Raw genomic sequence first — 26,361 nt, forward strand, 5'->3', positions numbered from 1 at the left:
AAAAAATAGTTGTGCTGAGGTAATATATATCCTTGACTGTAATTAGATTTGCTTTAATTTATGTTCTTTAAGAAACAAATACTCTTTTTTTTTTTCTTTCTTTTTTTTTTTGCCGTACGCGGGCCTCTCACTGCTGTGGCCTCTCCCGTTGCGGAGCACAGGCTCCGGACGCGCAGGCTCAGCGGCCATGGCTCACGGGCCCAGCCGCTCCGCGGCATATGGGATCTTCCCGGACCGGGGCACGAACCCGCGTCCCCTGCATCGGCAGGCGGACTCTCAACCACTGTGCCACCAGGGAAGCCCTACTCTACTGTTTTTGTATTTTTCCTCTCAATTGAAAAAAATTGAGCTTGATTCAACTCATTTAGCTTAAAGAAAAGTAATTGAAGGAAAAATATTTGGAAATAAATTAGCATTCTGCTTTCTTGAATTGTTTCTGACTTTTACGTCTACAAGCAGTCATAAAGAATCCATGCTCTTTTGTAAATTCTACAAATAATCTGAGATAAACATATTTTATATAGTTGTGGTACATTTTTATCCACAGAGGACAGACTTAACCTGAAATTATTTCCAACTGTGAAGTTGTATTTAGGACTCTCTATGCTAAGACTGGTGAATATATCTTTTCTTCATAATATCTTAGAAGATGGCACTCATTGTGCTGATTTTGCTGAGATAATAGAAGTTTTCATCTCAAACAGACTAGTTGTATATCTTTTATCTGTTGTCTCACATGTTAAAAACAATCCCACTCTTTTCTGTCACCCGTAGATTACTTTAGGCTTTTGGAAAGCCACATGTCTGTGTGCTGTTAAATTTAGCAGGACGGGCATCACAGATCTCTGCCCAAAAGTTCCACTGATCTGTTCCAACCATTGTGCATGGAGTTTCTTTTGTTAGCCTCATTTCCTTTGGGTTTAACACAAGTCCTGCATCCAGAAACAGCATAAGAAATACCCTCTAGTTCAAATGCCTTTCCCTGTGTAAAAGACATGGTAGCAGAGAAACCTCCTGGTTATAGAACACGATTATATAACCTCCTGGTTATAGCCCCTTAAGCTATAGGGACTAGCTTGAGTACCCTGCGTTCATTGTCATTTTGCCACATGCAACAGTACCAGGCTGGAAACAATGGCCAATGGACTATCATAATGTTCCTTACCACAAAAATCTTATTTCTACCAAAGCATTTGGAAAATCCTTTAGGATTCATTTCAATGAAACTTAACCTTTCTTGTAAAAAAAAAAAACAAAACCAAAAAAACTACAAATATGGTATGTTTCCTACAATCCTAAATAGTTATGGGATTTAGCGAGAAATGGCTGAGGAAATTCCCCTCTGTGCTTTTTTGGAGTGGCCCTTTTATAACAGGCCTGATTTTATCATTAGTTCATGATTTTGAATTATTATAAATATAAGCCTGAAAGAGTCCTTGAGAGCTTATGGAGCCCACCGTCTAATTCTTGGCAGGGCTGTACCTCGACCATCTGAGACAAATGATTGTTTACTCTATTTTTTAATACACCCAAGGGAATGCGGTTCCTTAAACTTCTCCAAGAACATATTTCACGATCTGACAAGCCTTATAGCCAGGGAATTCTAATTTTAATCTCATCAAAATTTCAACTCATTTCTTCTTTTTATGTAGTTGTATGCTGTACAGCTGGTCACTGTTTTAGTTTGGTCTTTAATGTATCATTTATCCCACATGGTCTTTATTCCATAGAAAACTGACAAGGCACCGTGAAAAACCAAAATGAGCTCTAAACTGCAAGTCAGAAGACTCCTAGTTTTGCCACCAATTAGTCATATTATTTCAAATAAGCTCTTATCTGTCAACCATCTTATGTTTTGCAAACTCTGAGGTGGGACAGGATGATCTCTTTCAACTCTATTTTTTTATTTTGCCTCTGTATTTATGAAATTTATTTTCTTTTGCAAAAATAAACATCAAAAATGTGTTTGCCTTTAATTCATTGTTATTTCCAAAATATTTCATGAGTGGTTTAATGCTTTGAAAATCTTAAGTGGTGACATCTAGTTCAAGAAGTTTCTTAAGTGGGCACTTGGTGAGAACTTCCAGTTCTAAAACTTTTTTACATGAAAAGTTAGTGAAAAAACTATTTCTGTTCAACAGGAACACGTTAATCAGTGATTTATGAACACTTGATTCTGAACGAAATGATGTGCAGAGGGTATGTTAGAATTACTGTGCTCCTACATCTAAAAAGAACTAATAAAATGATTCAGTATATGTCCTGATGATTAGTAAAGATAAGCAGTATGCTGGCCTCTTTTATCCTGAGGGAAAACCCATCTTTCACTTAGTTGCACCAAATATTATGGGAGAAGAACAGAACGTCTCTATCCTCATTAGCCAAGCTGTGGAGTTACTATGTCAAAGTGATGCAATTCCCCCACCGACTCTGACCTGGTTAAAAGACGGCCACCCCTTGCTGAAGAAACCAGGCCTCAGTGTCACTGAAAATGGAAGTGTGTTAAAGGTAAGCCTATAGATTCATTTATTGCTTCTTATATTATTCCTAAGCTCATGGCTTTGGTATCACCATTAAAATAGTACCGCTATTAAACTTTACAAGTATTCTACTAATTTCATCTTATAAAATTCTAGGAACCCTTTTATTAATGAGGTTTGTAATATTTTTCAGTTTTATGCTTAGTAAGGTTTAAATATTATACTTAACTGTCAATTCATGTTTGTAGCCAGAAGCCATTCAAAAATACTTCTAGGAAAATATTATAGAAATATTCTAAGGAGTGCATCATCTTCAGTCGTTCAGCCAATCAGCGAATACCCATTCTAGGTGCTCTGCATAGGGATGCAAAAAAGTATGACACATTTATGCAAAATGTCTTCCAATTTTGCATAAGTATATGAAAATTTAACAGCTCATGAAAAATGCAGTGAGTGCTCCAAGTCTCTAAGTTAATTACCAAGTGGATGATATAGACAGTACATTTGGGAAAGATAGCAAAACGTGAGGCTGTGGTTGTCCAGAAAAGTCTTGGAAAGCTACTTGGCTTTTTATGGGTAGATAGAACAAAAGGCCTGATTACGGGAAGCAAGTAAGCTAGTGTGACTGAAACAATTTAACAAAATGAATTTTGGAAATAAGGTGGACTACGTTGATTTAAGCGAAATAAGAGCTAACATTGAAAGCCAACTTAAGGAATTAGGACTCAGGAAGCCAACAGGCCATTGGAGTATTTATAAAATCCTCAATAACCGTATTTAGAATTGAAAGAATGGCTAAGTAATCTGCCTACGGTTACTAAGAGGCAGAAATGGGATTTGAATACAGGAGTATAGCTTCAGAATCCATGCTGCTAACCACATAGTTTCTAGTTAAAGGACTATTATTACTGTCAAACAAGGAGAGTCTTGGGAAATGGATAATGATTTTCAACACAAAGGAAACTAAGACGCTTACACAAGGAGGATAGAAGTATAGGAGAGAGTGAGAGGGAGGTGAAAGTGTATATTGGAGGCAAGAGGATGGAGTCGTTCGTAATTATGATCCTGTAACGATGGAGCCGGTGAGGAAGGAAAGGCCGGAGTCACTGATGGAGGAAAGTAGGATAAGTCAATTGAGCTATATAGGGGGAAAAAAAGCAAAAAAAAAAAGCAAAAAGCACTGCCCCTTCTCAGAGGCAGACCCCAGAGTTCAAGAAGGCAGCTGGTAGAATTGTCAAACCTCAGCTCTGACTGAATGATAGAGGGAGACGATTGTACAAACCACAGGTCCCAGCACTGCTAGGGGAGAGCTATACGTGATTAGAACTCTCCTAGCAAATTTTAGTGAGTAGAGAAGTTCATTTCTTCAGAGCACGGATCCCAATAGAGTTGGGAAGCCAGGAGAGAGGTGATGGTGAAGAAATCCTAGGATCCACTGAGTCTCCACCACTGAGGCTAGCCAGGCACCCTGGAATGTGTGGGTCCATAGGAAGGAACATAGGGCGAAGACCTCATGGAAATGAAAACTTCTAGTGTACCCCTGCTGTACTAAATACTTTTAATGATAACTCCAACTCTAATGATTCTCTTTTGAATGTTTTAGCAATTGATTTCAAAGCTTTCAGCAATTATATACTGTTTGTTGTACCTCTTAGATTATCTTATATTCTTATTTATACCTTGTTTATTATTAAACTCTTTTTTTATGTTCACATACATTATATTCTCAACTGGATTGAAAACTCAAGTCAGAAATCATATATCACACCATACTTCTTTGTATCTTTTACCTATAGTACCTGGTACAGGATTCTCAATAACTGCTGAAAGGTCTATGAATAAATGATAAATGAGTATTAATGTATGTTGCAGATAAATATATGGAAAGTATTTACTGGTATTCAGTTATCTACCAAGCACCAAACTGGGTATTAGGAGATTGAGACTAATTGAGTATAATACGTGGCTTGAAGAAGCTTACAAACCCAATATAGGAGAAGACATAATAAATTAATAGTATGGGTATTATTTTACTGAACAAGGACCTGGGCATGCAAAGATTGTATATTTAAAGCCCTGAATAACATATTCAGAAATTAATTGTGACTTTTTTGTTATTTTATCTGAATCATATTTAAAAGGCCTTTCTAGACCTTCAACCAGTAGAATTAATGAGATTCAAATAAGGTATGACATAAAAGAATTGCTGAATCTTGATAAGTGTTGAATATGGGTGATGGGCATATAGCCATCCATTTTACTGTTCCCTCTATTTTTTATATGTTTGAAAACCTTCAGAACACAAATGAAAAATCAGAGATCACAAATAACATTAATAGAAAAGCCCCAATTACTTACAAAATAGAAACTGTGGTTTCAAAGCATGATTTTGTTTTCAGATTGAAGATGCTCAGGTTCAAGATAGTGGTCGTTACACTTGTGAGGCAACAAATGTTGCTGGAAAAACTGAGAAAAACTATAATGTCAACATTTGGGGTAAGTGGGATCAGCCCCTGATTGTAAAGCAAATGATACAGCTTGTGGTTTGATCTTTGATTCTTTGTGTCAGTTCTTAAAATAAACAACCACGTAACTAAAATTGATCATAATACAGACATGGACACTAATTAATATGTTTAAATGATGCTAAACTGTCCTGAATATCAGCTTATATAATTAATTCAAGAGCAACTAGACAGATTTCTTGAACCTAAACATGTTGGTCACTGTAACTTTGATGTAGAACAGTTCTGCTCTCCTGCCTGATTAATATGCCTTTTAGCTTCTACAACTGAGATCCTCTAATGATTGAGTGTTCTCCATGAACAGAGAGTGTGTTGGTCAATTGAAAATAAGTCAAAAGGCTAAATTGTGTATGTGAATTATATTTGTGTGAGAGAAAGAGGACACATGCACTTGTGGGTGGGAGATGGGATTACTCCGCTGACGAATGTGCAAAGCTATTCTTGTTTGAAGTTTTACTCTTACTAATCAAGATAATTCTTAGGAATAGTCACAACTTTTATATCACTGTAGTTGTTACACTATGTTCAAAAGTGTTCCCATTTCCTACATATTCACCTTTATTTTAAGTACTTCTTTAAATTCATTTATAACGTATTAAGCTCTCTTAATTTTGATTGTATTTGTTTAAACTTTTTAATTTTTGAGATAATAACCTGAAATTTACCTTTGATTATAAAAGTTAATTCAAAAACACATTTTAAAATAAAAATAGGTAGAGGAAGTAATCTAATTCCAATAGAGAATAAATATTTTATGTATAAAATGACTTGTTGATTATAAATCATTATTATCATTTTTAAAAATCTTGAGGAAAATTGTAAGAAGTATTATCATTCACCTGTAAAAGGATTTACTTTTAAATGACAGAGTTTACTATGCAGTACCTTTATATTCACTATATATTTGTTATGTATCATTCACTTCTGTTCCTACCTCCTTCTATCCTTTTTCTCCCTTCATATTTCCTTTCTTTCCTTTCTCTTCTCATTTCTTTCAAATGGGGAAAATATTGGTATAACTCCCAATATGGACAACAGTGAGCTAAGTCTTATCAAGTAAAGGTTGGAAAAAAAAAAGAAAAGAGAAAGAAAAATTTGGAGTGATCAATTAGAAAGTGAGATGAAGAATTCATTTTTAAAATGCTGTATTAGAGATACCTGAAGACTATTCATGTGAAGCTGTCCTCTATGCCATCAGAATTATGAGCCTATAGCTCAGGAGAAAGAGATAACAGCTAAAAATGTGAGGTTAGGGACATGAGTGTATACGTAGTAGTTGAGATCCCTTAGCGAGAATAAGAAGAATGTGTACAAAAGAGTACTGTATAGAATGACCCTCACCTATCACATAAGAAGGGAGACAGAAAAAGAGACCCCCAAATGGGAAACTGAGAAGGAGCAGTCAAAGAGGGAGGAGGAAAACTGGGTAAAGCTTGTGTCATGGAAACTAAGGGACAATGGTGTTCCCAGAAGAAGAACACGGACAACAAATAAGTTGGACGTGGTTAGATAGATGAGTGAATGAACGAATGAATAATGGCACATTGCAGAGAAGCCAAATGAGACATAAAATACAAAGTGTACTTTACAACTGTGAGTAGACCAATGCCTCTTAAAGAGGAAAGCAGGTCGCAGTCAATGTGAGAATGAATGATAGGGGAGTGAAAGTCGAGACCTCAAAAATCATTTATAGAGTGACTCTGTGTTCTAGGTACTATGCCACATGTAGGCATAGAGAGCTTAAGAAGAAAGACAATGACACTGGTTACTGAGTTCAGTTTGGGGCAAGTTGAGTTTGACAGTGCCTCAAAGGCATCCAAGATGAGATGTTAAGTAGTCAGATATAAAAGTCCAGATCTCAGAGAGTATCTGCATTACAGGTACAGATTTGCAAGTATTTGTATTAATGGAAGCCATTGGAGTAGAGGAGGTGGAGTTTGGGCTGGAGATCATGAATTTATAGTGGTGGCAATTTGTGTAGTTGTCATTTTCTTCTGTAGAATTTTCATCTGTGGGATAGGTGATGACAGAGTGAACCATAGGATTCATCCCAAGTTAAGGGTATTGCCAAATAGGAAGAGCAATGGTGCCGGGCAGTTGAAAATATTGGCAGAGGACTAGCTGAAATTACTGATCATGAAATCTAAGTTGGATAGTGAAGTTGGTAAATAAAAGAGTAAGCAGCTAGGTTGGGAGGCTTCTGAGAGGTTTAAGGACTTGAGATTCAATTAGGTCATTGAACTGAGAATTGGGAATAGTTGAGTGAAAGAGCTATAAGGATAGAGCAGTTGTCAGAAAATGGCCTAAATTTATAAATTAATAGGAGAAGTGTTCTAGATGGTGAAAAGAGTATGGCCTCTGTTGGAGAACAGGATGAGCAGATCAAGGAACTGAGTAGCCAGGTGTTTAGACGTGTGGATATTGAGTTCATACAGAATGTGGCAGGTCTTCATATAAAGAGAAAGGATAAAAACAAGTACCAAATTGTTCAGTGAATGGAAAGAGAATGACGGGTTCACAGATGGTGATAAGAAAAAAAGAAGTAAATGGGTGACATGAGCCTCAAAAGAATAGTGACTTTCATGGGGGTGCTTGAACAATGGCTGGAAGCAGCATTGGCGGTGAGGAGGATTCTCCCACTCCTCACCTCCCAGGAGCTTGGGAGGATAAGCATCTATCACGTGATAATACTGCAGCCAGAAAAGTGTCCCAAGGGAGAGTTCAACCAGCAAATGCAGACTCAGCCTCTTTGAGTAAAGTGTGGGTAGTCAGAATTCACTTTGAGAGTTCCAAGCAGAAGCTGGAGATCAGTGGGGGGATGCAGAGTGTGCAATCTAGGATAGGTAGCATGTCTGTTCCTCAGATCAAATTCCTTACCTCTGTTCTTTACTATATGTTATATGCCTGATGTCTTTCTATTCTGTTCAACATCTGAGATATCAAAGCTGGAGAGGCACAATGGCTGGGTTAAATTTAAATTTGCTAAGTGTCTTCATTTCTTTTGGTGCAAGATGTCTAAATATCTAGACTGTATCTCCTTTTTATATCACTCTGAGTATTTTGATAATTAAGTTTCTATCTGTGAAAATGGGAAGTCTGCTATTAGGTATTTATTCTAGGTCTTACAGTTGACTTTTAATGTGGTGTTGATAGGTCAACCTCAAGTGCTAAATTATTTACATGTACCATTGGAGTGGGAACCTTTTTTATTTTTACATGCAAAGTGTTAGGGAAATTTTAGTTTTGAGTGTAAAATAGTATTTTTCCTTTTTTTAATCTTTCAGTACCACCGAATATTTATGGTTCTGATGAACTTGCTCAACTTACAGTCATTGAAGGGCATCTTATTAGTCTATTGTGTGAATCAAGTGGTATTCCACCCCCAAATCTCATTTGGAAGAAGAAAGGTCAGTTTTCATCCTTTGACATTTATAAAATTAAATATAAATATTAAGTCAATTTATATTTTGTTTGAGAAACATGCCAACAAACTTTCTTAAGGTTTGCACGCAAAAATACCAGACAGCAGAATTGCTTTGTGTTAAATGCGCCATATGCAGTATTTCTACAATATCAACCTGAAAATTGTCGGTTTTGAGACTCACTGCTCCCAAGAAGAAATCAATTTTCTCCATTAATTCTTTTTTAATCAAATGCATGGTAGGGCAGCTATAATGATCAAGAATCCACCATTCAACGAACTATTTCTTTCTTCTTTAAAATAGGTTTAAAATTTTTCTTGTTTTTTAAAGCAAACATTTTTGCTGTATTTGTGACAGTTTTGTAATGTACGTTAAGATTGAATTCTGCAGTTGAACCGATTTTTAGTTATTCATCAACAAATATCTGTTTCCATTAAGTATCAGATCATCTAAATTTTTAGCTGATCTAAAAAATAATTCTTGTTTTACTTAAAGATTTTATTTTGTTTGTTTTACTAAGTATGTTTTCTTTTAAATGCAATATTGATTGAAAGAAAAATTTGCAGAAGATAGTCTTCTCTTCATCTTCCTCCTCCTCCTTTTTGCCTAGATTATTATACAGTGTCCTCTGCCTTTTAAGTATGTGAACTAGGAAGTAAATATATACGTATATATACTCATTAGAGTATATACACAAAACACCTTACATTTATGCTTCACATTCTGCCACTTGGTTTTCTTTGCAGGTTCCCCAGTGCTGGCTGATTCTGCAGGGCGGGTCAGAACTTTATCTGGAGGCAGGCAGTTGCAGATTTCAGTTGCAGAAGAATCTGATGCAGGGCTCTATACATGTGTGGCATCAAATGTTGCTGGAGCAGCAAAGAAAGACTACAATCTGCAAGTTTACAGTAAGTTATTAGTTAGCCAGGCTTTGGCACAATTTTTTTTTAAAAACCTCTCCATCCTTCCCTTTTACTTTTTCTTCATATCTTTGAGAGTCATTCAAAGTAGTATGGTTATAGTATGGAATTGGCCGTACATATCCACGGATTCTGCATCCATGGATTCAACCAACTGCAGATTGAAAAATATTTTTAAAAAATCCAAAAAGTTACAAAAAGCAAAAATTGAATTTCCACGCACCAGGCAACTGTTTACATAGCATTTACATTGTATTTACAACTGTTTACACAGTATTTACATTGTATTAAGTATTATAACTAATCTAGTGATGATTTAAAGTATAAGGGAGGATGTACATAGCTTATATGCAAATACTATGCCATTTTATATAGAATGGACTTGAGCATTTGGGTATTTTAGGGTGTCCTGGAACCAGTCCCCTATGGATACCCAGGGACAACTATACCTTTCATAAGACCCACAAATTTTAATTGTGCTGACATAATAAAGAGTAATGACTTCTTTCTAGCTGTTATTTATTCAGCAGTACAGCTGAATATCTGCATCAGCTTGCTGCTGGCAGGTGTATCAACGTGGCTGTAACTTTTGGGGGGCAGGATAGTGTATGTGCAGAATGGAGAAGATGGCATTGTACCATAGGGTACATTTACAGTATGTAAAAATATCTCATTGTAAAGAGTATTTAATTTATATAAGATTTTAAAGTATTTGAAATATTTACATTACCTCATTTAATCTTTGCATAGCTGTGGTATGAGACAAAAATATTGCCTCCAAAATGTATGTGGAGGGCTTCCCTGGTGGTGCAGTGGTTGAGAGTCCGCCTGCCGATGCAGGGGACACGGGTTCATGTCCCGGTCCGGGAGGATCCCACATGCCGCGGAGCGGCTGGGCCCATGAGCCATGGCCGCTGAGCCTGCGCGTCCGGAGCCTGTGCTCCACAACGGGAGAGGCCACAACAGTGAGAGGCCCGTGTACCGCAAAAAAAAAAAAAAAGTATGTGGAAACTTAAGCCCAGAGAAGTTTCTGTGACCAACTGAGGTCACATGGCTTGTATGTGACAGGATTGGCCCTGGAACACAGGATTATTAACACTGGTCCATTTTCTTTCCCACACACATGTGTATTTGAGTTGGTTTAATCTTCTTTCTTGGAATCAGTATCCACTAGGTGAATTTAGCTATAAAGTTACAGAATCACTGGCCATCAGTGGCTTAAACAAATAGAGGTTTATTTTCTCACATAATGAGAAGCCTGAGGCTGGCAGTCACTGGAGTTGGTCAGCACCTTACTCTTACCAGAACAGGAGATCTAGGATCCTCCTGGTCCTTCCTTTGTTATCTGAAGATGGTTGCTGCATTGGTAGTATCAAGTCCACATTGAAGGCAGTGTGGGAAGGGAAAGGAATGGTATCTTTCTCTTTTGGCAGGAGAGCAAAAAATTTCCCAAACCCACCCCCTCACCTCACCCCTGCCAGCAGACTTCCATTTAGACTTTTTAGGTCTACAGTGATTCCTGGGGTCACCTCAATTTCCAAAGAAGGCTGAGAAAGTCTCAGCTTTTCCAACTCCTCTAGTGAAGGGAAGAAAGGAATTGGTAACAGACATTAGGTCGTGAGCTAGGCTATCATATCTACTTTAAAATTAGTACTAGAAGACTTCCCTGGGTTAGAGCTACAAATGATAATTCAAATAGTTGTATAACTTCTCAAAAGCAGGGAAAGTAGCTAATGCAGTATTCTTTCCTTACTATATTGATAGCTTTATTTTAGTTATGAACCCATTTAGGTACATTGGAGAATTCTACCTCTCAGTACAGCAATGCCATGTCTATTAGTCCTGGGTCTTTTCTTTAGTAGCTAATTTTTTGACATCAAAAATGAATTTAGTATGTTTTGTCATATTATTCCTAGATATTTGTTTTTATGTTATTGTGCTTAGTAGGTTTTCTTAAATTTCATTTTGTAATGGTTGGTTTCATGAAGACCTAAATGTTTTCAGTGGGTATATTCGATTATAGCATGGTGAGTGAGCTTTATACTTTTCTGAATTTTGTGATTTTTGTTTTGCTGTAAATTTGTACTGCTTGTATGACCACAAGAAACAATAAAGCATTTTCTTTCAAAAAAAAAAAAGAATTTAACTTTGCGTGATGAAAATTCTTATATAAGACTTAAGGCAAGCATTTCCTATTCTTTTCTTTTTTTTTCCCCAGTTCGACCAACTATAGCCAACAGTGGCAGCCACCCTACTGAAATCATCGTAACTCGAGGGAAGAGCATTTCCTTAGAGTGTGAGGTGGAGGGTATTCCTCAACCGACAGTGACCTGGATGAAAGATGGCCGCCCTTTGACTAAGGGAAGGGGAATGGAAGTAACGGATGAAGGTCATATCCTTCAACTGAAGAATGTCCATGTGTCTGACACAGGCCGTTATGTGTGTGTTGCTGTGAATATAGCAGGAATGACTGACAGAAAATATGACTTAAGTGTACACAGTAAGTATAAACAGGCTCAATAGGTCCATTCACTGGCTGATATAATCTATAGCCTCCTGGATGGGAGATATAGACCTCAAGTGTTGAGTCTTTTATTTATAGTCGATTATTTTCTACATTTGCACCACTTCTTTAGATCAGTCTCATCACTCCTCCTACTATGCCTGACCTTCCATATCTTACCTTGCTGAAATAAGCATATATTGGATATTCTTTTAGGAAAGCACATAGTAAAGTAGATAATTATCTTCTTCAAGTACTTTTGATCCAGTGCTATCCCAAGTAACATTCCATAGTTCTGTTTTCCACATTAGCTAACTTGGCTAGTGTAAGTCTAGGTTCCTTAGAGCTTACTGACTGAGCATCAGATGGGCATAAGTTGTACTGAAGTCAGCTTTAAAATTCTAAGTAATGAGCAGTAAATGTCCATAGGAATGGACCAAACATACATGTACTCAGGGACACCTATTTGTATGCATACAATTTGAATTGCATTTTTAAAATCTATAGAAATGGTAAATCTAATAGACATGGTCTTGTAACTTAAATCCAGTTAGAACATGCACAAAGTCCAGTATTAATATCTCGTAGTTTGCAGCCAATGGGTAAACCAAAGCTAGAGACTGAAAAGGAATCAGTCCTATGTATTGTTTTGTTAGATTGTGGTTTTTTCATTCTTTTTAACAGGTGCTTACTATTTCATTATTTGAATGTTTCATACTTTATTTGATCAGTTCTCTAGGGAGGGACATTTAGGTCAGTTGTATTAACAAGAATTTCTGTCATAAAATTTCCTAGGCAAGACTGATGTTGAGAAATCAAGGTCTCAGATTATGCTAAATTCCAGTTGGCTCAATCTTCCATGTACTTCAATTCTGCAAGACCATTGAAAGTGGAGGGTGTCATTGGCCCTTCTCTGTGCAGAAGGAAAACATGATGGAGGGGTAACTTTCCATGGGGCTAATGAGGGACATAGAGGAACTCAAGGCCTCTGTGTAGCCTTGTTTTATCTATGTTCCAGTGCTGGCTTAATTGGGTTTTAACACTGGTTCTCCTCTGACCCAGCCCTTGCACTTGTCCAGGCCTGTTGGGTCAATGTGACTTGTCACTCTATCCTCAGACTATCCTGATTCTACTCTGCTCATTGCACAAACCCGTCTTCTCAACCCACTTTGTGTGTCTCACATTTTTGCATTCACAAGGCATATTTGACCTCGAGGAGCTGGTCACTCATGTCTTTTCTAGGCTTCTGGAACTGCCCCACCCCTGCCCCTCTTGGTTGGTCTCTAACTCTCAGGCAACTCCTTCCTCTCAACCTCTCTTATTGTTTCCCCCTACTCTTCCAGACTGTAGTGTTAGAATGCCCCAAGGCTCTGAAATGGGCAATACCTGCTTCTCTATCCACACTCTCTCATGGGTGATTGTGCCAATCCCACCCCCTAATGTGATTGAGCAAGAGAAACACCTAGGAATCATCCTTGACTCCTCTTTTTCTCATATCTGGTGTCACTAAGTCCCATCAACTCTACTGCTCCTATTCTAGTTGAAACCACATTTGTCTCCATGAGCTGGATTGGGATGAAAATAAGGAAAAAACCAGCAAGGAAACAACTAGCCCAAGGAACAAAAATGTGGTTAGTATAGATAACATGAAAGCTGGTGTGTTTCACGAGGTTTCGAGCTTCTAATTTGTTCGATTGTTTTTATTTTTTATTTATTTATTTTTGCGGTACGCGGGCCTCTCACCGCTGTGCCCTCTCCCGTTGCGGAGCACAGGCTCCGGATGCGCAGGCCCAGCGGCCATGGCTCACGGGCCCAGCCGTGCTGCGGCATGCGGGATCCTCCCAGACCAGGGCACGAACCTGTGTCCCCTGCATCGGCAGGCGGACCTCTCAACCACTGTGCCACCAGGGAAGCCCTGTTTTTAATTTTTAATACTAGAATTATTTGTTAGAAAATTCTGCCTATAAGAAAGTCATGAATCCATATTACCAGAAAAGATGAGTGACTCACAGAAAATCATTCACCACTATCAGAATAACAATATGAAAGTCATTTGGGGACTTCCCTGGTGGTTCAGTGGTAAAGAATCCACCTTCCAATGCAGCAGATGCAGGTTTGATCCCTGGTCAGGGAACTAAGATCCCACATGCCATGGGGCAACTAAGCCCACGCACCACAACTACTGAGCCCGGGCACCTCAATTAGGGAAGCCCACATGCCGCAAACTACAGAGCCCATGCGCTCTGGAAACTGCGCACCACAACTACAGAGCCCACATAACCTGGAGCCCTTGCAGCACAACTAGAGAGAGAAATCGCACACGCCACAACTCGAGAGAAGCTCGCATGCTGCAACGAAGAGCCCGAGTGCTGCAACTAAGACCCAACGCAGCCAAGAATAAATAAATAAAATAAACAAAAATTTTTTTTTTTAAGTCATATGTTGCTATTAGTGAGGAAGAAGTGACATTTTTACTTCCAGGAGTGTTGTCCTCGTCGTCGTCATCGTCATCATCATCTTGTGATTGCTTATTTTGCTTACTGTTGACTAGCAAATGGAAGCCTTATTTTTAAGAATAAGCTGTTTAGAATTTGGTGTTTGTTACATACTAACCACCCTCCTTTCCATTTCTTGTTTGTTTTGTTTTGTCTTACAGCCCCTCCAAGCATCATAGGAAACCACAGGACACCTGAAAATATCAGTGTGGTGGAAAAAAACTCAGTGTCCCTAACTTGTGAAGCTTCGGGAATTCCCCTGCCTTCAATTACCTGGCTTAAAGATGGGTGTCCTGTCAACTTTAGCAGTTCTCTGAGAATTCTCTCAGGTATTAGAAATTCTTGTAGCCTGGTAACCTGATTCGCTTCCTGTGGCCACAGTTTCTCCTTAATTTCTCATAACTCCATGTCTTCTTTTTTTCTTTATGATCTAGCTGCTTACTATAATCCCCACTGATCATATTAAGAAAAAATTTTAGGACATCAGAAGCTATATGGGGAAAATCTCTAAATATCTCTATATCCTTCTGACAAAGAAATCTTTGCACTCGCTTATTACTTAAATCATGGGGATGTCAGAGCATTCATGCTGGAATGAGTACCAGCCAATCTGAAAAGTGAAAAATGAAAAGAAATACTTGAAGCCAGAGCCTAGACTGAATAATGTTATATAACAATTTCTATAACCACGAGTTTAAATTTTTTCACAACTCTAATCTGAGTGAGATTTATATTTCCAATATGGAATAGTTTTAAGTGAGCTAAGATTTTATCATTATTGTAAAAAAGATATTCCTCTTATTCCTTATCTAATTATGTAGGAAAATCTATTAGCTTATTCTTTATGGATCAGTGTAAGTGTCGAGAGAGGTGTCTTGGGGCATGCCACAGGAATCTGCACTTGGCCCCTTTCAGTAATAATTTGGGTACAGACTAAGAAAATAATCTTGCCAAGTTTATGGGTAATAAAAAGCTTGGATATTTAGAAGAATACCTACTGTGTTGAATGAAGGCATCCGAATTCAAACACACCTCACTCTGGAACTTTTGAATTAAACCTAACAAAATGAAAGTTAAGTAAACTCCTGCACTCACATTCAGAAACCAATGGTGAAAATTAGGGTGAGATATAGCTTCAGAATTCTTCATATGAAAAGATCTCTGAATTGCTTTGGGTATTGAGTATGCATTAACAATATAATGTGTTTATCATGAAAACAGATGCAATGTTTTGCCACATGAATAAAATAGATTTTCACCAATAAAACAAGTAAAACACCAGTTGTATTGTGGATTTAACTTACTCATTAGGAAGACTAGAAGAAGGATTTATTGACAGTATTTTCGAAGGAGGATAACCATGATGGCAAATGATTGCAAAGTAAACTGTACGTCCAATTCTATTTAACCTGAAAAAATAAACCTTGTGTAACTCATGACAACGTAGTGAAAATTACATTTAAATACTTGAAGAGCCATGGCTTAGAAAAGATGATGTTGGTTCCGTCTAGTGCCAAGTAATACCAGTGTATGGAAAATTCTAGGGACAGATTGCAGTCTGAATACAAACAACTTTAAAAAATATTTGTATTGTTGAAAGTCAAGATGAGCTATTTTAGGAGGTAACAAGCTCCTTGCCCCTAAATTTGTTCAACGTTTAAATTCTCACTTTTGAAGGCTTTTTCAGAAAAGATACTTTCCTAGTATTTGAATTAGGTCTAAATAACCTAAGGTCCTTCTGTTTCTTCAAGATCTTGGTCTATAAATGATAGGGGCTTAATGAGGAATATACATTGCTATAATTATTATATCTATTGCCTATAATACTAGATTTATAACCTCAGGCAAGTTTCTTAACTTTGCTAACTTCAGTTCTTCACTTGTAAAGTGAGGATACTAGTGGCATTTGCCTCTTAGGGGGTTTTGTAAAGATGAGTTAATATGTGTAAAGCAGCTAACACAGTGCCTGCTTATATCCTAAGCATCCAATACATGTTTGTTATTATTTGCCATAGACAACCTGGTAAAAGATTTGGGTTTCCCTATCCTAGGAGACTTTCCTATGTCCTATAATGCTGTCATTTTTGAAGGACTGCCTGCCTCTGTTGATCTTAAGGAATGCATACTGATGGCAAAGATTTCATTGCAGTTTGGTTACCAAAAACCTGAACACATTATCTTCTTCTCTTATAGTCATCCTTATATTATTGGTTTTTTTTTAATTCTCAATTGCTGAAAAAGTAGGAACTCTTTTTAAATATAATAACTACATCAGCGTTCCTGGAAATGAAAAAGGCAAGATAAAATTAGGTACTCTGGCTTATTATAGATCCACAGGGGTAGTGTTTTGGTTTTATTGTATAGCTTTGTTTTGTTTGACTAGCAGCTGGAGATCCCTGAGCAAACACATTAAACGTACTTCACCTTGTGGCGCTGCCAGAAGAGTCATTCAGTTTTACAGTCTGAACATGTGTGTTGTGCAATCGATGACTGAGAATCAGATGAATGGCGTATGACTCGCTTGTTCCTTGATCGGCTGCACATTTCTGTTTCATTAAGATTAGTCCTCCTGAGACATTAAGTCAGGCTTTTCTGAAAGAACTACTTTGTTGCAGGTCCTATCATTGTTATGAAGTTATCTGCCAAGAACAGATAGCTGCTATAAAAATTTAATGGGTACGAGAAATGTCTCCATCTAAGTATAATTTACTGTCCAACCCTTTTTTGTCTTTCACTGCAATAAGGGAGAGGACCAGGAAACAAAGAGAAAGGAAAGATCATGAGATTTATGAGGGTGAGGTTTGCAGAGCCAGCAATGACTCATAAACGTTGTATTTTTTTAATATCTCTCAACTGGAATCATATTATGGTCTCACTAATCTGAAGTAGCAGTGAGTGCTTTTGAATCCTTTCCTAATTAACATAAGTTTTTTGACATGTTTAGGGAATTTTTGTATTCAACTTTGCTTACTTAAATTCAACTGGGGAAAAAGACTGAGTTTAGATAATCAGTTTTGTCTGTCTAAATAAGATATTACTAAGTTCACCTTTCATTGGTTTGAGGATGAGTAGGTTGCTTATAGGAAAAGCTCAATGAGGGCTTGTGTTTATAAAAACATAAAGCAGATGGAAACTCCTGATAAATTCAGATCCAGGTGAATATTTACATGAAAATTTTATGTTTAACCATTTCAATGTTTTTAGTTCAAATTCAAGGTACTAAGCAAAAATACACCAAGTGGAAAATTATTACAAAACCTAAGAAATGATTTACACTTTTTTTTAAACATCTTTGAGTATAATTGCTTTACAATGGTGTGTTAGTTTCTGCTGTATAACAAAGTGAATCAGCTATATATATATATATATATATATATATATATATATATATATATCTCCCCATATCCCCTCCCTCTTGTGTCTCCCACCCTCCCTTTCCCACCCTCTAGGTGGACACAAAGCACACAAAGTGTATATATGTCCATGCCACTCTCTCACTTCGTCCCACCTTACCCTTCCCCCTCCCCGTGTCCTCAAGGACTCTACTCTCTCAGTGTGTCTCTTTGCTCTCTGCCAGCTTTGTTTCAGTCTCATCTGCTGGCTCCTCTTCCTTGGTCCTTAATAGGAGTTTTCCTCCAAATTACACCCTTCAGCATATCAGTTTCATTCCCAGTCTACCAGAATCTTTCTTCATTACATAGAAGTTCAAAATATAAAGAGGAACAAAATCAGAGTCGTGCTAATGAACAAAGTGACCCTCATAAACTTTGATATAAATAGTTCTAGAATTCTGTGAAACTCAATTGAAAACTGGTAGTCAGTCTTCATGGTTTCATTCATCCCTTGTATATTGATGTCATCCCAGTCTGGGTAGTTGGTGTGGTCCTCTTTCTAACGTTCCCATTTCATGTGTTCCACCGCAAACTGGGAATCTTTTCGTAAACATCCTGTCACGGTTGTTTTTCTAAAGCACGAATCAGAGCATGACTTTTCTGTTTATGTACTTCCATAGCCTGTAGTGAACACAATAAAGTCTAAATTCCTTAGCATAGCATTCGAAGGCCCACAGAATCTGGTCATACTCCAACTAGTCTCATCTCTCACTGTTTTCTCCGCCTGTTCTGTTTTAGGTGCCACACCTCTCATCTACTTTCTACCTCTAGATCCTCATTCATACTCTGCCTACAGCGGTGTCTCTTAACTCCTCTCTGTGTTAAAGAATACTTACCTTTCAAGATTATGTTCAAACAGTACCTCTGTGAAACTCCATTTCTTACTTGCTGTCACCTAGGTTTGTATTAACTTTTTTTATCCATTAAATCAGAAATTTCTTCTGAATTATCTATTCTGCTTCATATAGCCTTAAAACATGTGATATTTTTTAAAAGCTTGACATAAATGCATTTTAAAGGCCTTTGAAGTGAATTGATGACATTTTCCCAAAATTCAGCACTACACGGCTAACTTGTAAAGTTACAGATTTCTTTTTGCGTCATCTGGTGGTTTGCTTCTCCAGGAGGAAGGACTCTGCGGTTGATGCAGACCAGACTGGAAGATGCTGGCCAGTATACTTGTGTTGTAAGGAATGCAGCTGGTGAAGAAAGAAAAACCTTTGGGCTTTCAGTATTAGGTATTTATATAACTTATAATATCTAGACAAAATAAAATGGTCTGAAATACATTCTGGAAGCAGAGTTAACATTTATCTGCAGCTTGAACTTACATTCGTGTATTCTTTGGCCCCTGGACTGTCACTCTTGGCAAGAATTCAATGTTAGAATGGTTTGTACGTAATCAGTTGGATTAAAATGGCTGAAATGCCATGTCTTATCAGTTCACCATTGTTCAACAATGTTCTAAGACTCTGATAACTTGTTTAATGTGAGTGCTTATCAGAGTTATAGAGGGAGAAATGTGTCTAATAGATTTTGTTACTCTTTGACTTGTTGACATATTTATGATTTACATACAATAAAATTCATTATAATTGAATTTATGACATATAACTTTATAGTATATCTTAGAATTGATCAGACAATATAACATTGTAGTAAACAAATAATAATGAGAAATTCGAGGGATTGTTTTAAAGGGTACAGCCTAATAAAAAATATGAAAATAGATGCCTATAAATAACCATTCTGCTGTTAGAACTGTTACTTTTTCTGTCTTTTGTTTTTTAGTACCACCTCGCATTGTGGGTGAAAATACATTTGAAGATGTGAAGGTAAAAGAGAAACAGAGTGTTGCATTGACTTGTGAAGTGACAGGTAAGGGGCTCAGCTCTTGCATTTGTGCTCAACTCACTGGTTATTCATTGCCTCCACTTAACTCTTAGTTGAGAAAAATCAAGCATTTGACCTTGAATTCTAGCCCAATATAGATGGTAGAAGTATAGGAGGAAACCTTTCAGATTCTGTGGAGATAAAAAGGAAATTCCTACACTGAAAAAAGGAAGGAAGGAAGGAGAGAGGGAGTAGGGGAGGAAGGAAAGCAAGGAAGAGAGAGAGACAGAAAAAGACACATTAGTCTTTTCTTTCAACTCAATAAATGATTCTTTCTTTTTTTTAATCCTGTTCCTACTTGTGGGTAAGATTTCCTGTCCCACCTCCTCTTATTTTTTCTTTCCTTCCCTATGTTTGTACCTTCCTTTCCTTTTTATTGTTTTATTAAATTTTATTTCAAAGAAATAGGAATTTTGGTGAAAGTATAGCATCACTGATAGTGGGAATTACCCAAGATCAACACTGTCACCTTTTGTAAGCATGTTTGCATATTACCAAGGAAATGGAGAAGAGTAAAAATAAAAATGAAAATTCTAAACCCAATTTCACCGGCTTTACCAGTGAATCATTGTGTTGCATGTAATAAAAATAAACAGATCTGTAAGAGAATGTGTTCAAGACTCTTTTTAGTAAAGGCACAGCCTTGCAGTTTTAATGGAACGACTAGAGCAGCCCATACTTTTTATAGAAAGCAAGTGTTTTAAGGAAGATTCAATTAATTTCTTATTTCGTTGTTTACATGCCTTGCATGAGCAATACATTTAAGTAAGCAAGGAAATATTTTCATCTTAAGAAAGACAGATATAAAAAGTGTCACATATACTATTACTTAACCTGTTTTCTTTTTTTCTTGCAATGATGTGGTAACAACTATTGCATAGAGAACAGCTGCCTAAATTTTGTAGTGTCCCATCGTGAGCCTTCCAGTTTGTTTTTTTTAACGTTGACATTTGGTTTTTTAAGATATTTCTGTTTTATTCTTTCTTTCAGTTTCATTGAGATATAATTGACATATAATATTGCATAAGTTTAAGGTGATTATACACACACACACATACACACACACTCACACACAAAATGATTACCACAATGTTTAGCTAACATCCATCACTGCACATAGCTACACAACTTTTTTTCTTGTAATTAGAACTTTTAAGATCTACTCTCTTAGCAGCTTTCAGTTATACAATATGGTATTGTTAACTGTAATCACAATTATCATCTTATAACTAGAACTTTGTGCCTTCCGACCACCGTCACTCATTGCCCCACCTCTAACCTCCTACCTCTATAACCACTAATGGGTTCTCAGTTTCTATGAGTTTGGGTTTATTAGATTTCCCATATAAGTGAGAACATACGTATGTTTTTCTCTGTCTGACTTATTTCCCTTAGTATAATGTCCTCGAGGTTTATCTGTGTTGTCAAAAATGATAGGATTTCCTTCTTTTTTCATGGCTGGATAATATTAAATTATATATATATATATAGTAAATAATATTAGTATTATATATTGTATAGTAATATTTAGTATTTAACAATAATATTAAATTATATGTATAATTTTATATATGTCACATTTTCTTTATCCAGTTATCTATCTATGGACACATAGGCTGTTTCCATGTCTTGGCTATTGTGAATAATGCTGCAATGAACGTGGGAGTGCAGATGTCTCTTTGAGATAGTGATTTCGTTTTCTTCGGATATATGCCTAGAAGTAGAATTGCTACACATATGATAGTTCTATTTTTAGTTTTTTGAGCAACCTTGATACTGTTTTCCATAGGGGCTATACCAATTTACATTCCCTCCAAAGGTGCACAAGGGTTCCCTTTTTTCCACATCCTCATCAACACTTGTCATTTCCTGTATTTTTGATAATAGCTGTTCTAACAGGTGTAAGGTGATATCTCATTGTGGTTTTGATTTGCATTTCCTGGATGATTAGTGGTGCTGAACAGCTTGTCTTGTACCTGTCAGCCATTTGAATATCTTCTTTGGAAAAATGTCTATTCAGGTCCTTTGCCATTTTTTTAATTGAATCCTGTGTGTTTGTGTGTGTGTGTGTGTGTGTGTGCGCTATTGAGTTATATGCATTCCTTACATATTTTGGATATTAACCCCCTTATCAGATAGTGCTTTGAAAATATTTTTTCCCACTTTGTAGGTTGCCATTTAATTTTGTTGATGTCTTCTTTTGCTGTATAGAGCTTTTTAGTTGATGTAGGCCCATTTGTTTTTGCTTTTGTTGCATATGCTTTTGGTATCATATCACAGAAATCATTGCCAAGACCAATGTCAAGAAGCTGTGTACCTATGTTTTCTTTTTTAATTTCAGCTGCTTTTAAAAAAATTTTTATTATTTTATTTATTTTTTAATGTTTATTTATTTTTAATTTGTTTTTATTTTTTAATTTTATTTTTGGTTGCATTGGGTCTTCATTTCTGTGTGCAGGCTTTCTCTAGTTGTGTCGAGTGGGAGCTTCTCTTGTTGCAGAGCACAGGCTCTAGGTGCTCAGGCTTCAGTAGTTGTGGCATGCAGGCTCAGTAGTTGTGGCTCATGGGCTCTAGAACGCTGGCTCAGTAGTTGTGGCTCACGAGCTTAGCAGCTCTGCAGCATGTAGGATCTTCCCGGACCAGGGATCAAACCCATGTCCCCTGCATTGGCAGGCAGATTCTTAACCACTGCATCACCAGGGAAGTCCCTGTCCCTCTGTTTTCTTTCAGTAGTTTTATGGTTTCAGGTCTTACATTTAAGCCTTTGATACATTTCAAGTTAATTTTTATGAGTGGTGTAAGACGCGGGTCTAGTTTCCTTCTTTTGCATGTGAATATCCAGTTTTCCCACTGCCATTTACTGAAGAGACTCTTTTTCCAATGAGTATTCTTGACCCTCTTTACTAATATTAGTTGATCGTATATGCATGGCTTTATTTCTGTACTTATGATTCTGTTCCATTGGTATATGTGTCTATTTTATGGCAGTACCTTACTGTTTTGATTACTGTAGCTTTGTAATGTAGTTTGAAGTCAGGACGTATGATGCCCCCAGCTCTTCTTTCTCAGGATTGCCTTGGCTATTCAGTGTCTTTTGTGCTTCCACACAAATTTTAAGATTTTTTTTTTCCATTTCTGTAAAAAATGCCATTGGAATCTTCATAGAGATTGCACTGAACCTATAAATAGCTTTGGGTAATATGGACATTTTAACAATATTAATTCTTTCAATCCATGAACACAAGATGTCTTTCTGTTTATTTGTGTCTTCTTTTATTTATTTCATCAATGTTTTATAGTTTTCAATGTAGAGATCTTTCACCTCCTTGGTTAGATTTATTCCTAAGTTTTTGTTTTTGTTTTTGATGTTATCGTAAACGAGATGTTTCTTTAATTTCTTTTTCAGATCATTTGTTGTTAGTGTATAAAAATGTAGTGATTTTTTTAATGTTGATTTTGTATCTGAAACTTTATTGAATTTGTTGATTAAAGCAAACAGTTTTTGGGTGGAGTCTTTAGGACTTTATATAAATAATCATGTCATCTACAAATAGAACTTTACTTCTTTCTTTCCAATTCTGATGCCTTTTATTTCTTTTTCTTGCCTGATTGGCTAGGACTTCCAATAAAGTGTTGAATAGGAATGATGAGAGTGGGCACCCTCATCTTGTTCTTGATCTTAAAAAACTTTCAGTCTTTCAGTACTCAGTATGATGTTAGCTGCAGATTTGTCATATGGCCTTTATTATGTTGAGGAATGTTCCTTCTATATACAATTTGTTAAGATTTTTTATCATAAATAGATGTTGAATTTGGTCAGGTGCTTCTCTGCATCTATTGAGATGAGCATATGATTTTTATCTTTCATTCTATTGATATAATGTATTATATTGATTTGTGTATCTTGATCCATCCTTGCATCCCAGAGATAAATCCCACTTGATCATGGTGTATGATCCTTTTAATTTGATGCTGAATTCAGTTTTCTAGTATTTTCTGAGAATTTTATATTTATATTCATCAGGGATGTTGGCCTGTAGTTTTCTTTTCTTGTGGTGTCCTTACCTAACTTGGGTGTCAGGGTAATGCTGGCCTTGTAAAATGAGTTTGGGAATGTTCCCTCATCAGTTTTTTGAAAGAGTTTGAGAAGACTTGATATTAATTCTTTTTTAAACATTTGGTAAAATTTATCACTGAAACCATCTGGTCCTAGATTTTCCTTGTTGGGAGGTTTTGACTTCTGGTTTAATCTACTTACTAGTAATTGGTCTGTTCAGATATTCTTTTTCTTCATGATGTAGTCTTGACAGGTTGTATATTTCTAGGAATTTACCCATTTCTCCTAGGCTGTAGTTGTTGAGCGTAGTCTCTTATGATTCTTTGTATTTCTGTGGTATCAATTGTAATGTCTCCTCTTTCATTTATAATCTTATTTATTTGGGTCCTCTCTTTTTTTTTCCCTTAGTCTAATGTTTTGTCAATTTTATCTTTTCAAAGAACCAATTCTTAGTTTTATTAATCTTTTCTATTGTTTCCTTGTACTCTATTTCATTTATTTCTGCTCTAATTTTTATTATTCTCTTCCTTCTGCTAATTTTGGACTTAGTCTGTTTTTTTCCTAGTTCCTTGAGGTGTACTCTTAGATTTTTTTTTAGAGATCTTATTTCTTCTGTGATGTATGCATTTATCAGTATAAATGTTCCTCTTAAAACTGCCTATGCTCTATCCCTGAAGTTTTGGTGTGTTGTGTTTCCATTTTCATTTGTCTCAAGAAATTTTTTTTTCCCTTTTGATATCTTCTTTGATACATTGGTTGTTCAACAGTATGTTGTTTAATTTCCATTCATTTGTGTATTTTCCAGCTTTCTTCCTGTTATTGATTTCTCATTTCATATCATTGTGGTCATAAAAGACATTTGGTATGATTTCAATCACTTTAGATTTACTGAGATTTGTTTTGTGGTCTAACATGTGAGCTATGCTAGAAAATGTTCTATGTGTGCTTGAAAAGAATGTGTATTCTACTTTTGTTGTACAGAATGCTCTGTATGTGTCTGTTAGGTATATTGGGTCTATGGTAATTTTCAAATCTCTGATTTGTTATTGATTCTCTGACTGGATGATCTATCCATTGTTGAGAGTGGGGTATTAAAGTCCCCAACTATTTTTTTTTTTTTTTTTTTTTTTTTTGGTACGCGGGCCTCTCACTGTTGTGGCCTCTCCCGTTGCGGAGCACAGGCTCCGGACACGCAGGCTTAGCGGCCATGGCTCATGGGCCCAGCCGCTCCATGGCATGTGGGATCTTCCTGGGCCAGGGCACGAACCCGTGTTCCCTGCATCGGCAGGTGGACTCTCAACCACTGCGCCATTAGGGAAGCCCCCCCCCCCCCCGCAACTATTATTTTATTGCTGCTTATTTCTCCTTTTATCTCTGTTAGTATTTGCTTTATATATTTAGGTGCTCCAATATTGGGTGCATAAATATTTACAGTTATTATGTCTTTCTGATGGATTGACCCCTTTTTCATTGTCTCTTGCCTCTTTTGACCAATTTTAGCTTAAAGTCTAGGCTGATATAAGTATAGCTGCCCCAGCTTTCTTTTGGTTACCATGTTCTTGACATATCTTTTTATATCCTTCTACTCTCAGTTCACATGTACCTCTAAAGCTAAAGTGAGTCTCTTGTAGGCAACATACTGTTGGATCTTGATTTTTTTTTCTTCATTTAGCTATTCTATGTCTTTTGATTGGAGAATTTAATCCATTACATCTACAGTAATTATTGATAGGTAAGGACTTACTATCTCCATTTTATTGGGGTTTTTTAATTGTTTTGTAGATCCTTGCTTCTTATCCTTCTCTTTTGTCATTTGATGACTTTCTTAGCAATACGCTTTGAGTGCTTTATCATAACTTTTTGTGTAGCTATTAAAGATTCTTTTCCTTTGTGGTTAACGGAGGCTTACATAAGATATATGTAGAACATCCTATTTTAAACTAATAATAACTTAACTTTGATAGCATACATAAATTTTACTTTTACTTCTCTTCCTCTCACATCTTAGGTTATTAATGTTACAATTTACATGTTTTTTATTTTGTGTATCTCATAACAAATTATAGATACAGCTATTTTTTAAATGTTTGATTTTTAAATTTTAAAAGTGAGTTACGTATCACCATTACAGTATTAGAGAATATGACTTTGACTACATATTTACCATTACCAGTGAGTTTTGCACATACGTTTATGTGGTTTTACGATGATAATTAGCATCCTTTTATTTCTACTTGAGAATGCCATTTTGAATTTCTTGTAAGACAGGTCTGGTGTGTTTTTTCGTTTTTGTTTGTTCCCCTCAGCTATTACTTGTCTGGGAAAATCTTTATCTGTCATTTCATATTTTGGCAGCTATAGTATTCTTGGTGGACAGGCTTTTTTTCAATATTTAGAACGTTTTATGCCATTCTCTCCTAGCCTTCTAAGTTTCTTATGAGAAATCTGCCTATACTTTTATGGGGGGTTCCCTTGTATGTGATGTGTTGCTTTCTTCTTACTACATTCAAAATTTAGTTATAATGTGTTTCAGTGTAGCCCTTTTTTAGTTCAATCTATTTGAGATCTTTTGTGCCTCATGAGTCTGGATGTCCGTTTGGGGAGTTTTCAGACATTATCACTTTAAATATACTTTCTGTTCCTTTCTCATTCTCCTCTCCTGGGATTTCCATAA

General features: G+C 36.5%; 1 protein-coding gene across 1 annotated transcript in view; it reads left to right on the forward strand.

Moving 5' to 3' along the window:
• Nucleotides 1-26,361, forward strand: part of HMCN1 (hemicentin 1) — a 519,438-nt gene that overhangs the window by 315,258 nt on the left and 177,819 nt on the right. The window contains exons 41-48 of the mRNA XM_060035358.1: nucleotides 2,333-2,508; nucleotides 4,880-4,976; nucleotides 8,290-8,412; nucleotides 9,174-9,335; nucleotides 11,566-11,847; nucleotides 14,507-14,674; nucleotides 18,862-18,975; nucleotides 19,529-19,615. Coding sequence (XP_059891341.1) covers nucleotides 2,333-2,508; nucleotides 4,880-4,976; nucleotides 8,290-8,412; nucleotides 9,174-9,335; nucleotides 11,566-11,847; nucleotides 14,507-14,674; nucleotides 18,862-18,975; nucleotides 19,529-19,615 — 1,209 coding nt within the window. The remainder of the gene's footprint in view (nucleotides 1-2,332; nucleotides 2,509-4,879; nucleotides 4,977-8,289; nucleotides 8,413-9,173; nucleotides 9,336-11,565; nucleotides 11,848-14,506; nucleotides 14,675-18,861; nucleotides 18,976-19,528; nucleotides 19,616-26,361) is intronic.

The sequence above is a fragment of the Delphinus delphis genome, chromosome 1, assembly GCF_949987515.2.
Source record: "Delphinus delphis chromosome 1, mDelDel1.2, whole genome shotgun sequence".
Classification (NCBI taxonomy): domain Eukaryota; kingdom Metazoa; phylum Chordata; class Mammalia; order Artiodactyla; family Delphinidae; genus Delphinus; species Delphinus delphis.